Source organism: Triticum dicoccoides, chromosome 7B, assembly GCF_002162155.2.
Source record: "Triticum dicoccoides isolate Atlit2015 ecotype Zavitan chromosome 7B, WEW_v2.0, whole genome shotgun sequence".
Classification (NCBI taxonomy): Eukaryota; Viridiplantae; Streptophyta; class Magnoliopsida; order Poales; family Poaceae; genus Triticum; species Triticum dicoccoides.
In genome coordinates, this window is record NC_041393.1 from 437017684 (window position 1) to 437032508 (window position 14825).

General features: G+C 42.8%; 1 protein-coding gene across 1 annotated transcript; it reads right to left on the reverse strand.

Moving 5' to 3' along the window:
* Nucleotides 1-2745: 2745 nt before the first annotated feature.
* Nucleotides 2746-6114, reverse strand: LOC119339451 (probable polygalacturonase). The gene is made up of 5 exons (XM_037611504.1): nt 5649-6114; nt 4398-4518; nt 3978-4152; nt 3795-3865; nt 2746-3602 (listed from the first exon to the last, which is right to left on the reverse strand). The coding sequence occupies exons 1-5, from the start codon at nt 6099-6101 to the stop codon at nt 2965-2967; spliced, it is 1458 nt and encodes a 485-aa protein (XP_037467401.1). The 5' UTR covers nt 6102-6114; the 3' UTR covers nt 2746-2964.
* Between the last annotated feature and the right edge of the window lie 8711 nt (nt 6115-14825).

The following is a 14825-nucleotide window of genomic DNA, read 5'->3' on the forward strand; positions in this document are numbered from 1 at the left end:
AGAGCCCGTGCGTTGCAACGACCAGCGGGAGAGAAAACATAACACACACTCTTAACTCAACAACCATTAGTCAAGATCACAATAGGTTCAACTTCTTTATTTTTGTGAGGCATCATATTTGTGTTGCCGCTTATCCTTCTTCTCACCCTCGTCGACAATGGCCTCGGTGTTCACACAAAACAACAAAAAACGTGTGTTGAATATGGTTAATCCTAAGGCGTCTCTCTCTTCCTCCCTCCTCCCTCTCCCTCTCTCTCTCTTCCTCTCTCTCTCTCTCTCTCTCGCTCCCTTTCTCTCACTCTCGCGATGAGAAATCTGTTGTTTTCTCTTGCGACATTTTTCAGAGGTATGCATGTGTAGTTATCGATGTTTTCTTTTCCGTATATGGTTATAGTGGAGTGTTTATTTGCAATCCGGATCATCGCCGGTATGAAAAAATGAATCTTGCGCTATAAATTATAAATTTGCTTCCATAACAATATTTTAAAAATATTTATCAGGTAAAATTAACATCACATTTAGATTCTAGATTCCACACATTTTCTAATAAAATTTCATATAAAATATGTTAAAATCGAAGTTACAGTTTAAAAGATACAGATAATTTAGAAAATCATTTGGTTTGACTCAAATATATTCCAAAATAATATTTAAAGATACTTAAAAGGTAAAAATAATCTCATATTCATATTGTACATATTTTTCTAATCAAATTTCATATATAACATGTTCAAATCGGAGTTACGGTTTAAAAGATATGGATGATTTTAAAATGCATTTGTTTGACTTAAATATGATCCGCGGATGAATTACCTAAAACACCAGGAGGGTTTTCGAAAAATGTAAAATAACGGTTTGGGTGTGACTTAAATCGGGACGGCGGGTTGATTTCAAGAAAAGACAGGGACTTTTGTGTAAAATACAAAAATAATGATTTGTTTAAACTTAAAACAGGACTGTGGGTTGAATTCTCTGAAATAGAGAGACTTTTTGAAAAATGGCATGACGGACAAAAGAAACCCAATTTGTTTTATTATTATCAGGTAAAGATTAGCAAAAGAGCCCGTGCGTTGCAACGGGAGAGAAAACATAACCCAAACTCTTAACCCAACAACCATCACCCAAGACCACAATAGGTCCATATCCTTTATTTTTGTGAGGCATCATATTTGTGTTGCTGCTTATCCTCCTTCTCACCCTCGCTGGCGATGGCCTCGGTGTTCACACAAAACAAAAAAATGTGTTTGAATATGTTTAATCCTAAGGCGTCTTTCTCTCTCCTCCCTCTCCCTCCCTTTCTCTCTCTCTCTCTCTTTCTCTCACTCTTGCGATGAGAAATCTGTTGTTTTCCCCTGCGACATTTTTCAGAGGTATGCATGTGTAGTTATCGATGTTTTATTTTCCCTATATTGTTATAGTGGGTGTTTATTTGCAATCCAGGTCGCCGCCGGTACGAAAGGATAACGGATCTTACACTATAAATTATAAGTTTGCTCCCAAAATGATATTTTAAAAATATTTAACAGGTAAAATTAACATCATATTTAGATTCCACATATTTTTCTAATAAAATTTCATATATAATATGTTAAAATCGAAGTCACGGTTTAAAAGATACGGATAATTTAGAAAATCATTTATTTAACTTAAATATATTCCAAAATAATATTTAAAAATACTTAACAGGTGAAAATAATCTCATATTCATATTGTACATATTTTTCTAATCAAATTTCATACATAACATGTTCAAATTGGAGTTATGGTTTAAAAAATATGGATGATTTAAAAAAACATTGTTTGACTTAAATATGATCCACGGATGAATTACCTAAAACATCAGGGGGTTCTCGAAAAATGTAAAATAACGGTTCGGGTGTGACTTAAATCCGGACCGCGGGTTGATTTCAACGAAACATAGGGACTTTTGTGTAAAATATGAAAAAACGATTTGTTTTATCTTAAAACAGGACTGTGGGTTGTATTCTCTGAAATAGAGAGACTTTTCTAAAAAATGCCATAACGGACAAAAGAAACCCAATTTGCTTTATTATTAGGTAAAGATAAAGATATATATATAGGTAAAGATAAATATAAAGATAAAGATTTGTCACCCAAAAAACCCGCTATTGTTTTTAGGAGCCAGATACTTAAAAATAAAAATTTATTTTTAGAAATTGTTAATTATGTGTATTATAAAAAGTTCACTATATATTAAGAAAAAGTTCACCCGATCATGGGTAGCCCAGCCCGTTGGCTCAGGTTGGGCTCGGGCTCAATTTTCCATCCGAAGCCTGGCTCGAAAGGCCGAAGTTACCAAAATTATTAAAAATAGGTGTAATATTATGTGCTATACCCCGAAGGTATTTATTTTAATTAAAAATGTACTGTTCACATGTTTCGGGCCAGGCTCGGGATTTATGCTTCGGGCTCGGCCCGGGATATGATCAGGTTTACATTGCTACTACCTCCATGCCAAAATATAGTGCAAATTAGTTTTCTTTTTAAGTTAAACTGACCAAGTTTACGGAAAAAATTATCAGCATTTACAATACCATATAAATACCGCCAGGTTCATCATGAAGTTTATTTTCATACATATATATTTGGTACTTTGAGTGTTCATATAATTTTTTCTATATAGTTGGTCAAACTTTACAAAGTTTTACTTAGAACAAATCTATTATGAACTATATTTTAATATGTAGGGATGACATGGAGGCTCCTACACGTTGGGCAACACACTCGGCAGAAAGGATAATTGCCTTCTATATTCGATCAGTGAATTCATTTGCAATGGACAAACATACAGGAAGACCTTTGTGCCCTCTAGACGTTTTACAAAACAAAGAATCAAGTTTTCAGTGTTGAATCTGCCTGTAAGTTCTATCCTTGTCCTTCTCTAAACGCAAGTATAGACACCCCATTTCACCCATCAAAAACTAACAAGTTCTGTATAGCTGCTCAGGGAAGGCCACACCAAGAAGAAGAAGATCCATTATTCCTCAACTCTTCACAAGGTGCAGGGAAAACTTCATGCGCCTCTCCAAACACAGACTCGCATTGCCACCGTATCTGACGCCTTATCGCTGTCAGGCTAACGTTTCTGAAGCATATCCCCTCGTAAACCGCGCCGTGCACCGCCTCCAGCATCGGTGCACGCTGCACATCCACACCAACAATATCGACAATATGAATGTCACTGATGATCGGTAGCGCTGTTCGGTCATACTTGTCGTCCGAGTGGTCATCTGAACCCCGGCTGAACCTTATTGGCACCTTGACCTTCTCCATCGTCACATTGGCGATGGTGATGTTGGTTATGTACCCGCCGCGCCCCACATCGGTCTTTAGCCTCACTGCGGAAGCAGAGTTCCATATGTGGAGGTCGCGGACAAGCACGTTTGATATCCCACCCGACATCTCGCTTCCGAAACCCACACCGGAGCACGTAGGTGTGGTGCCTGAAACCCGCTGGATGATAATGTTTGAGCTGGGTTTGCCTACAGATATCCCATACTGATCCCAACCACTCTTGACAGCAACCAGGTCATCTCCACTTTCGATATAGCAGTCTTCGACACAAACTTCTGAACTTGAGTCTGTTATTGTTCATGAAGAGAAACTGTCAGGGAAAAAATTGCTCTTTGCAAAGCCGGTTCGTATTTAGTACAGCAAAGATCATCATCACAAGGTGTCACATATGAAGTACAAACGTAACTCCCTATAAATTCAAATTTTATACTTAACTAAGGTTTTGGGAGAGAATAGTCTGTCAATTTAAGTGCACAAACCTGGATCAATGCCATCAGTGTTTGGAGCATTCAGGGGAGCTAGTATAGTCAGATCCTTAATCACCACGTTTCTGAACATTAAATATTCGCTGTCAGCTTATGGTTTTAGAAGAAAGATAAATGAGGATGGTTCTCTACTAGGAAACGAAGTGATAAGCCACTGTATCAGCATGATGAACAAACCTGCAGTAGACCGGATGCACTGTCCAAAATGGGGAGTTGCGTAGGGTGACATTGGAGATCAATACGTTGGTTGAATTCACGAGCTCGATGAGATGACCTCTTGTGTGGTTCAAAGTCCGGTTCCACCATAGCTCCCACCATATCCTGCCCTGGCCATCTATGGTCCCATTGCTACCTGACATGGAAAAGCAGAACAATTTGCATGTACAGTCAAAGCTAATTCTTCACATGATATACCCTACAGACTATTTCCCCGACAAGTATACTCCAAACTGTTTTCTCGACAAGTATGCCCCACAAACTGAAATTTGTGCTTAAATCGGCTGTTACAGGAAGTTACTTCAGCTCTCTGGTTTGCATGAAAAATATATATTTACTTGACCAAATTTGAAAGCAGAGACTGTTAAACAGTTGCTGTACCAGTAATGACAACATCATTTAGGTCTTGTCCGTGAATGAGGCTAATGTGGCGCGGTCCTAATCTTTCCCTTCCGCGCCCGTAAGAAGGCAAAGGTGCAATGAGAGGCCACTCTTCTGGATCCTGCACATCACAGCTCAACGCTACAATCAACACTATGCACTTCTTAAATAAATTTACACAATCAACTTTATGCAGTACTAGTACAGATTCTTCGACTACTTAAATAGGAAGTGGCATGATTAATTAATTCGACAGTCTGGGGATTGGTCCCCTTAAAGATAATCTCACCTGTTGTCATGTTGGACTTGATGAAAACCAGGCCATAATTGTCCTACATAATATTATTGTAGTGCCAGTGCATATGGCAGCAATGTCAAACTCCTAACTAACGCTCTTAATCATGCTTTCTTTCCCAACAACTTTGCACTACTAAGCCGCCACTCACATGAAAGCACTTGTAGACAGTATCCTGATACGAGGGAATCTCTTCAGCAAGTTCATCTCACATAAACTCTCCATACATACTAGTAGTAAATCAATCCTTAAAATTAGCATGCCCACTGCATTTGCATGTACCAAAAATGGGTAGTACTAGCTAGTGCAGAAAGCTCCAAACTAGAGATTTGTGTAACCATTTCGTGCTAGCAATATGGAGCAGATGAGACGGCACTACAAGCAAAGTAGTAGAATAGTATAGCATCAAGCCAGGCCAGTCCAAGAAGAAGTAAGGGCAAAGCAAAGGCACACACAGTGTGTTGCAGTTAGAACAATAACATGTGGCAAAGCTGCAGAGATCACAGGAAGAAACCAACAACCGTTGCGAGCATGTGCAGGATTCCAACCCACAACAGCATCTCCCCCCTTTCTTTTTTTAATTGGTCAGTGACCAGTGACAGCACAAGCGTTGAAGCAAGTTTTGCAGCCTCCAATCAAACATGAACATGGATTGAGATTCTAGTTTCTGTACTACTGGAAAGCTTAGCTATGCGCAGAAGAAAAAATGTAAAAGAAACTGTAGGCATGACCACCATGATTGTTCTTATCAGCAGAAAATAAATTTGCATTTAGTAGATGTGTGTATGTTTGAGTTCCGATGCTAGAAAATACTACTCCGTTCACTCAGTAGTGTGCACTATTGATTTGTAGTAGCAAGATTTGAGAGGAGAAATAAATGTGAATAAATTAAATGAAACAAGAACAAGAAGAGGAAGAGGAACTAGCGGACATGGATCAATGGATGGATCACGTACGTGGGAGCCGAGGATGACCGCGCCATGGTGCAGGAAGAGCGTGAAGCGGCTGGTGAGGTTGAAGCTCCCCGTGAGCCACCTCCCTGCCGGCACCTCCAGCCTGGCGCCACCGCCGCCACCCCTTTCCTCCAGCGCAGCCACGGCGCGCCGGAACGCCGCCGTGTTGGACGTGACCCCGTCGCCCACGGCCCCAAACTCCTCCACCGACGCTGTCACCGCGCGCCTCCCCGCTGCGCCCGCGCCGCGGTAGAACCCGGCACAGCTGTCGACAGCGCCGTGGCCGGAGGCATGGCCCGCGGAAGGGGCGATCAGGGCGGCTAGCGGGGCCGCGGCGGGCAGGCGCGTGAGGGCGAGGTAGCAGGAGGCGAGCAGGACGAGGAAGACGATCAGGGGGGCCGACGGACGCGGGCACGGGCGTGTCATGGGCGCGCCCTGGACGGTGGCGTGCGCCATGAATAATGGATCATGTCACGCGGGGGAGCCGAGGCGGAAAGAAGGGATTTTTATAGGTTTCTTCCGGCGCGGTGAGTCGTTCCAGCTGGCCCAATGGTTTGCCACGTGATAGAGAGTAGTCGAGTTTCGGAAGTTTGAATTTCAAATAGTTGGGTTCAAATTTAAAGTATGTCCCTGTTCTTTTAGAACAAATTCTATTTGTGTTGGGATCCACGGGTTCGATGTAATTGGAACAGTAGGGATGGACGAGGATTTGAGGCGGTTCACAAATCACGAGTCAATGGCGGAGAGGCCGGAAGTGATGATTGGGACGTGGCTGTGTCCGTGTCCGTGTCCGTGTCCGTTTATGTGCCCATCAAGCCTGCGCGATTGTAGTGCCCGTCATTTTCTCCCTACTAATTATATACATATGCAAGTTAACAATGACAAAATATCATAGGGGGCTATTCCCAATTGCTTTTATCTTCTACGACGTTTTTCTTAGGAAATTGACAAAGATTTTCATGCAGGTGATGGGTAAGAGCATCTACACCACATATGATAAATGGAAGACAAATATGGCCCCTCAAACGCTCGCCGCCCGAGCACGTCCGCGTGCAGTGACTGTACGCGCCTTAAATTTCGCTTGTTACATCCGGACATCTCATACTCGATTCTTATATCCATACAAAGACATAAAAAAAATATAACATACGTACTACGTCGATCATATCTACTCCTCGTCGGAGATCACGACGATCACCGTGTCCGGCTCCGGCAGCCTGGGCGGCAGCTGCAACTCCGGCTCCTCGTGCACCTCCAGCTGCTCCACTCCGGCCTCCTTCGCCTCTATCTCCGCATCGAGTTCGGCGAAGAGCGCGTCCGACTCCGCCTACTCCCGCCGGAGGAATACCCGGTTGGCCTCCACATAGGCCTCATCCTGGATGGACTCCAGGATGGCCTGCTGCTCGGCCATCTCATCCGACTGGGCGACGCCGAACTCCGCCTCCGTCTGCTCCATGTTGAAGGCCGACACCTGCTGGTCCGGCTCCTCCGCCTCCTCCACCTCCATCGGAGCCATCTCCTCCTCCTCCTCTTCCCCTGGCTGCTCCTCCTCCTCCAGCTCTGGCGAGTCTGGAGACAGCCCGGCAACGATGCGAGCGGCACACGCGGCTTGCCTTGCTCGGATCTTCTGCTGGATCTCGTAGCAGCGCTCCGGCGTCAGCATGGCGTAGTAGATGATCTTGCTCCGGACCATGACGGAGTGCCGGAGCGTGGGCCGAGCGTACGACCGCGGGCAGAGCGCAGGAGCGGGAGAGGGAAGAGGTGGATGGGCTCGGGCTGGCGACGCGAAAAGGGGGAGGATGGGATAGGGTTACGGGATGTCGGCTGACTTAAATACCCGGATTTGGTCTTGGGCAGCGAGTCGGACCGGCGCCACGCGGCGTCCGTTGGACCGCCGGGTTTCCGGGCGTTTTTGTGTGGGACCCGCCGTCAGATCAACGTGACGGGCGTGCCTGGGCACTTCATATCCATCCCATATTTGGGCTGGATATGTGGTGTCGGTCAGCCCGGCCGTTTGAGGCCCGTTTAAGGAGACTGTCTGGGTCAAAAAAGTGGCCGGACAGTGATAGGATGGCCCGCCCGAACGTATAAGGCAGGTTTGAGAGGTTCGACTGTAGCTGCTCTAAATTTTACCACGAATCACTTGTTTGTGAAGAAATGTCAACGGGTGACTATGGGTGTGTATTGAGCTGTTTGGATTCAGCCCCTGCTGGCCCGCCAAATCTTTGGCATGCCAAATAGTCGGCCAACGTTTTGGCTGCTTGTCACCAAATTGGGGGATGTATCTGGTGCACCGGGGCAATTTGTGCTACCGGTGCACCGATCACCCGTTGCACATTCATGTTCGAAAAAATTTGAAAACAAATTAATGCATTGACACAACATCAACGTACGTTGTTAGTTTCAAAAATTGACTACAAATGCACCCACCGAAACAAATTATTCAGCTTGTAGTCACCGATGTAGAATAGGCAAGCTGAATAATTCGCTCCCACCGAAACAAATGCACATTAAAAAGGGGACAACATGTATGTTATCTTCTTTAAGAGGTTAACAAATTAGCAGGTCGGATTATGTTTATATCAGTTTTCCTGCTTGTATTAACAATAGTGATTATATAGACACCATCGGCATCGTTGTCAACAAAAACTTGTAAGCTACTCCCTCTGTCTTAAAATGTAAGACCTTTTTGGATACTCTCATAGTATCATAATATCAAAAAACATCGTAGATTTTGAGACAAAGGGTGTATATTATATCTGTGAAGCGAATCTATTCTTTAGTTTGTAGGTTGCGCAATTTTTGCAGACACATATGCATTTTGGTGAAGAGGAACAATTTTCTTTAACCTGGATTTTTTTAGCGAGGAGACAAAAATTTAGTGCTTCAATAGTCATGGAAATGGGATCTAGCGGGCCAAAAGATAAGCACGAAATGCTTTCGCTGGCATACTCCCTCAGTTGGAAAGTCAAACTTTGTTGGAAAGTCAGACTTTGTTTATTTATACAACAATACACCAACATTTATGTCATCAAATTAGTAGCATTAGATTCATGATAAAATATATTTTCATCATATATCTATTTAGTTTCATAATAATTTATATATTTTTGCACAAACTTGATCAAACTTTGAGATACTCCAACAAAGTTGAAAGTACTTTTTGTCAAGGATGAAGGGAGTAAGTCTCGGGCCCTATAGTGGCACTTTTCTGTTTGGAAAACCCTACACGCCACTATATGGCCCGAGACTATATGGCCCGGTCAGCACTGTCATTGAGTATGTGTATTTGAAAAATATTCGAGATTCCAAAAACTGATCAAGTTTTAGAAAAATTTCTGAGTTTTTAAAAATTTGTTCAAAATGTTGAAAATGTATGTGTTTCAAAAAATATTTCACTTTGAAAAAAAATTGTTTGAATTTTCAAAAAATGTTTAAATCTATCAGTGTTGGTAGTTCTTATGTTTTCGTGCAACCTATTAGACTTGCTTTATTAATTCGTCACAATATTTACAGGGACGGACGGAAGATTTCCGGATGACCTAACAAAACTTGGGGGCCACCCACTAGAGAAAGTGCATGCTTCGCTAAACTGCAAGTTTCATAGTTTGAGCTCCTAAAGTCATGAACTATTTTACAAAAATTAAATGGCAAAGAATATTCTATAATCTCTTGGATAATTGCTCTATAACTCACTGAACTACGCTACTTGATATCATCAACCGCCATCTTACAATCCGAGGCAACGTGGATCTGCTCAATATAGAGGTCATCCTCTAACAAAGCCATGGCTTCTCAGATAGCAAGCGCTTCACGTGTCGTAGGATCAATATCTTCATGAAAACAATTGTCGAAGCATCCAGAAAGGCTCCATTGTTACTCCTATAGATCGCTCACACATCTTCGAAATTACCCTTGCATGACATAGTTGCATCCATGTTTACCTTTGCACAATCCACCTCGGGAGACAATCAATGCGAGTGTCTTGGAGCTACAGGAACATGTTATTTTGGTACACGAGTATCAAGACCCGAAGCTTGGAGGGGACTTAGATATGCCACATGAAGTTCCATCCCTTGCCGCCCACCCCCATATCAGAAGTTCCACCACTCTCGTCAAGCCAGTTTTCCTCTGTTTAGTTTGGTTCTCTCATGATCATCCGATAGGCCGACAACATGGTGAAATTTCCCCGTCTCTCCTCTTGCCATGCCGTGAAGTCATCAATTCTCCTAGTGCACAGAGGGGTCTTTAAAATCTCTATTGCATCGAAAGGGGTAAATACCGACTGAACCAGATCCTCATCCCATGTGGCTTTAGTAGCATCGATGAGTTGTGCTGCTCTTTTGGTGGGTCCTGGACTACGGAGGTGATTGGTCGTTTCAAACTATACCTAGGTATCCAGTTGTGACCCCATATGTTGGTGGTCTCCCAATCACCAATTCTTAGAATTATGCAATGAGCCAAAATATCACGGCCATCAGGAACTGCACGCCAAATTTGAGAAGGGTGTGCGCCTAGCTCGGCCTCCAATAAAGGACGGCCATGGAAGTATACTATCCCCAATCCTCCCAAATCTTTTGCTCCAGTCATGAAGTCACATGCTACCCAACTCGGCTTCCTCCTCCCTGCTACCCCATCGGGTTTATCGAATAATAGAAGTGACATTCTCACACAGACCCCTCGGTAGCCTGAAGCACAACATCAGATCGATTGGGATGGCATGTGTCCTTTATTTTATCAAAACCTCTTTACCAACTGCTCATAGGAGTTTCTCCATCAGTCCTTTTATCATTTCCCATATCCAGTCTCTCAAATACTTGAACGTCCCCTTTCAAAAAAAAATACTTGAACATCCCCTTTCAAACAAATAAATAAATAGTTGAACGTCCCATTCTTCGAGTGGCCCATGTCATTTTTTTTGAAAAGGGGGATATATTAATATTGCGAAGAGACCTATTACACCCAGCCTCTGCACCAACAAGAAGTCACAAAGATATCCAGGATGCACACTGCCCGAAAAGAAAAGAAAAGAAAATGAAAAAAGAAAAGAAAAAAGGCCTCACCATAGTTATCAACTCCTCCCAGCAGCAGCACATGAACCACCACCAAAGACAACACCCAAAAAATATAAAAGGTCTCCAAAAGTGACGCCTTCAAGAAGGAAACAATGCACAAGCACCATCGTCGCCCGATCGAAGATCATAAGTTTTCACCCTGAAGAAAGACCGAGCTCTCAAAACAATATCTTCAACAAGGCAATTGCCAGACACAACATCAGTTGGCATCCCCAAAAAATGGCCACTCAAAGATTCATTATAGACTGCAAATCAACCTGTGGTTGGATGGTTAGAGGGATTGTGGTATCCCCAGCCCACTAGGGTTCAAATCCTGGTGCTCGCATTTATTTCTGGATTTATTTCAGGATTTTTGGCGATGTGCATTCAGTGGGAGGAGGTGTTCCCGTCGACGACGAAGGTGCCTATGGTGACTTCGTAAATTTCAAGATAATATGTCGGCTCAGTCTTTCGGAGGTGCTCATAGGGGTAGGGTGTGCGTGTGTGCGTTCATAGGAGTGAGTGTATGCGTGTGTATATGAGTGCTTGCGTCTGTACTGTGTTCAAAAAAAGATTCATTATAGACCTGCAGAGAGTTCTTGACACTATCACTTACTAGAACCCGACACGTGCTTTTTTTTTCTTTTTTGGAATTTTCATTGCTTTTTTGAGAAGGTGGAATTTTCGTTGCTTGTACAACTCGTGTGCGGCGCTCGCCTATTAAATTGTCCTAGTACTGGTAGCAGGCTAGACTGGTGAGCCAGGCCCATATGTACAACGGTAACTTGCCCTAGCCCATGGCGGTCGGAGCTGGAGCAGTCAATGATCACTTTTTTTCGTCGTCAACTCCTCCCCATCACAACAACATTACAACAATCTCAAACTGGGTCCACCACATCAGGAAAACTCCTACGGGCAACGGAGAAGGCGATCACGAGGCGATTGCTAGGCCGCCGCTAGGGTTAGGGTTTCTGTGAACGGGGGTGAGATTGGATCTCTGGTGATTGCTTGAGCGGCGACGATGCTGCTCTGGTAGTCGATCGGCAAAGGCTTTAGGCTCTCCCGCATGATGTTTCCATGGCGGAGATAGCAAGAAGAGGGGCAACAACGTCGATTCTGAAGGCCACTCCTCGCAAGGACGCGACTGCGGCGACCGCGGCTGCAGTGGCAGGGGGATCAACGAGCCGGGGTGCTTCGGCCTTCCCGGTGGATGGCAAGACCACAGCGGAGGCTGCGAGCCTCTCGAGGAGTTTTGGAGGGATGGTTCTGATGGACAAGAAGAGGAAAGGGTTTATCTTCTCGGATCCAGTGTTCCAGACGAAAGCGGTAAAGTGGGCGGTATGAATCAGAAACTTTATTGAGAACCAACAAACTATGATCTCGGTCATTGAAGCAATTGCAATTTATCATAACATTGGAAAGAGTCAATATAAGAGCTTTTCAGCAAGTCCACATACTCAACCATCATTTAGTCTTTCATAATTGCTAACACTCACGCAATACTTATGGGTATGGAGTTTTAATCGGACACAGAGAAAGATAGGGGCTTATAATATTGCCTCCCAACCTTTTACCTCAAGGGTAATGTCAACAATAATAGTTCATGCTAACTTACATCCAATTGGATATATATATTAGGATCTTTCCAACACAAGGTGCTTGCCAAAGGATAAAATGTAAAAAGGAAAGGTGAAGATCACCATGACTCTTGCATAATGTATAAGACAAAAGATAGGCCCTTCGCAGAGGGAAGCAGAGGTTGTCATGTGCTTTTATGGTTGGATGCACGAAATCTTAATGCAAAAGAACATCACTTTATATTGCCACTTGTGATATGGACCTTTATTATGCAGTCCGTCGTTTTTATTGCTTCCATATCACAAGATCGTATAAAGCTTATTTTCTCCACACTAATAAGTCATACATATTTAGAGAGAAATTCTTATTGCATACAACAATGACAACTTACTTGAAGGATCTGACTCGATCCATAGGTAGATATGGTGGACTCTCATGGCAAAACTGGGTTCAAGGATACTTGGAAGCACAAGTAGTATTTCTACTTGGTGCAAAGAATTTGGCTAGCATGAGGGGAAAAGGCGAGCTCAACATGTTGGATGATCCATGACAATATACTTTATTTCAGATATAAGAAAACATACCCATTACGTTGTCTTTCTTGTCCAACATCAACTCTTTAGCATGTCATATTTTAATGAGTGCTCACAATCATAAAAGATGTCCAAGATAGTATATTTATATGTGAAAACCTCTCTTTCTTTATTACTTCCTATTAATTGCAACAATGACCAAAACAATGTTTGCCAACTCTCAACAACTTTTATTCATCATACTCTTTATGTGAAGTCATTACTCTCCATAAGATCCATATGATCCCTTATTTCTTTTTATTCTTTCTTTTTCTTTTATTCCCTAAAGATCAAAGTGAGATGATCAAGCCCTTGACTCAACACTAATCTTTATTATATGTAGCTCACAGACTCGATTACATAGAGGAATCATAAAAGCAAAACTCAAAACTAAATCATATCAAAACTTTATTCTACTAGATCAAGATATTACTAAAAGGATCGAACTAAGAGAAACGGTAAAGATAGGAGTTCGATGGTGATATGATACCGGGCACCTCCCCAAGCTTGGCAGTTGCCAAGGGGAGTGCCCATACTCATGTGGTTATGTCTCCTTCTTCGGAGGTGATGAAGGTGGTGGTGATGATGGATAGTCGCACATCGAGCATAGGGGATCCTCCAGTTTGCGGATAATGCCCTTGAGTGCGGCGATATGCTCCTTCAACAAAATATTTTCACGTGTGAGATACTTGTTTTGTATTCTAGCTAACTCAATCATCTTGAAAGCTTCAATCTCAGTTGGGGTAAAGATGTTGTGCTGAGGTTGAAGGATGTCTTCTTCTTCTGCCGCCGGAGCTTGATCCTCCATGACCTTCTTGATCCTATCATCCTTATTGATCTCCTTGGGTTCTTCTCTCTTCAGCTCCATCTTCATTACCCAAGCATCGTTGCCTTCATTGTTGGAGGAGGGTGACGACATGATGCCTGGCCTTGACAAATCTGACAGAAAATAGCTCGAAACAAAGACAGAGGATATTTGCGTGATACGGTGGTCAAAACCTTCGGGAGATTATATAATGGATTTTTACCGACCAAAAGAAGTATCATGCAAGAAAACGGAGTCCGGAGAGCACACGAGGTGCCCACGAGACAGGGGGCGCGCCCTCCACCCTCATGGACGCCTCGTGTCCTTCCCGGACTACTTCTTATTTTCCTATTTTCTTAAATATTCCAAAACGGAGAGAAATTGCCATTAAAACTGTTTTGGAGTTGGTTTACTTACCGTACCGCATACCTATTCCTTTTCGGAGTCTGAAACGTTCTGGAAAGTATCCCTTATGTATTCCTCCGGGGTCATGGTTTCAATAACATTAGTTTCAACATTTATGGGATTACCTGAGATATAATGTTTGATTCTTTGACCATTCACCACCTTCAGATTTGTACCTTCAAAGTTGTTGATTTTTATGGCACCGGAACGATAGACCTCCTCAATAACGTAAGGGCCTTCCCATTTAGAGAGGAGTTTTCCTGCAAAAAATCTTAAACGAGAGTTGAAAAACAACACATAATCACCTACATTAAACTCACGCTTTTGTATCCTTTTGTCATGCCATCTTTTAACTTTTTCTTTAAACAGTCTGACATTCTCATAGGCTTGAGTTCTCCATTCATCAAGTGAGCTAATGTCAAATAACCTCTTCTCACCGACAAGTTTGAAATCATAATTAGCTCTTTAATGGCCCAATATGCCTTATGTTCTAGTTCGAGGGGTAAGTGACATGCTTTTCCATAAACCATTTTATATGGAGACATATCCATAGGATTTTTATATGTAGTTTTATAAGCCCATAATGCATCATCAAGTTTCTTGGACCAATTCTTTCTAGATCTATTAACAGTCTTTTGCAAAATTAATTTGAGTTCTCTGTTACTCAGTTCTACTTGGCCACTAGACTGTGGGTAATATGGAGATGCAATTCTATGATTAACATCATACTTAGCAAGCATTTTACGAAAAGCACCATGAATAAAAT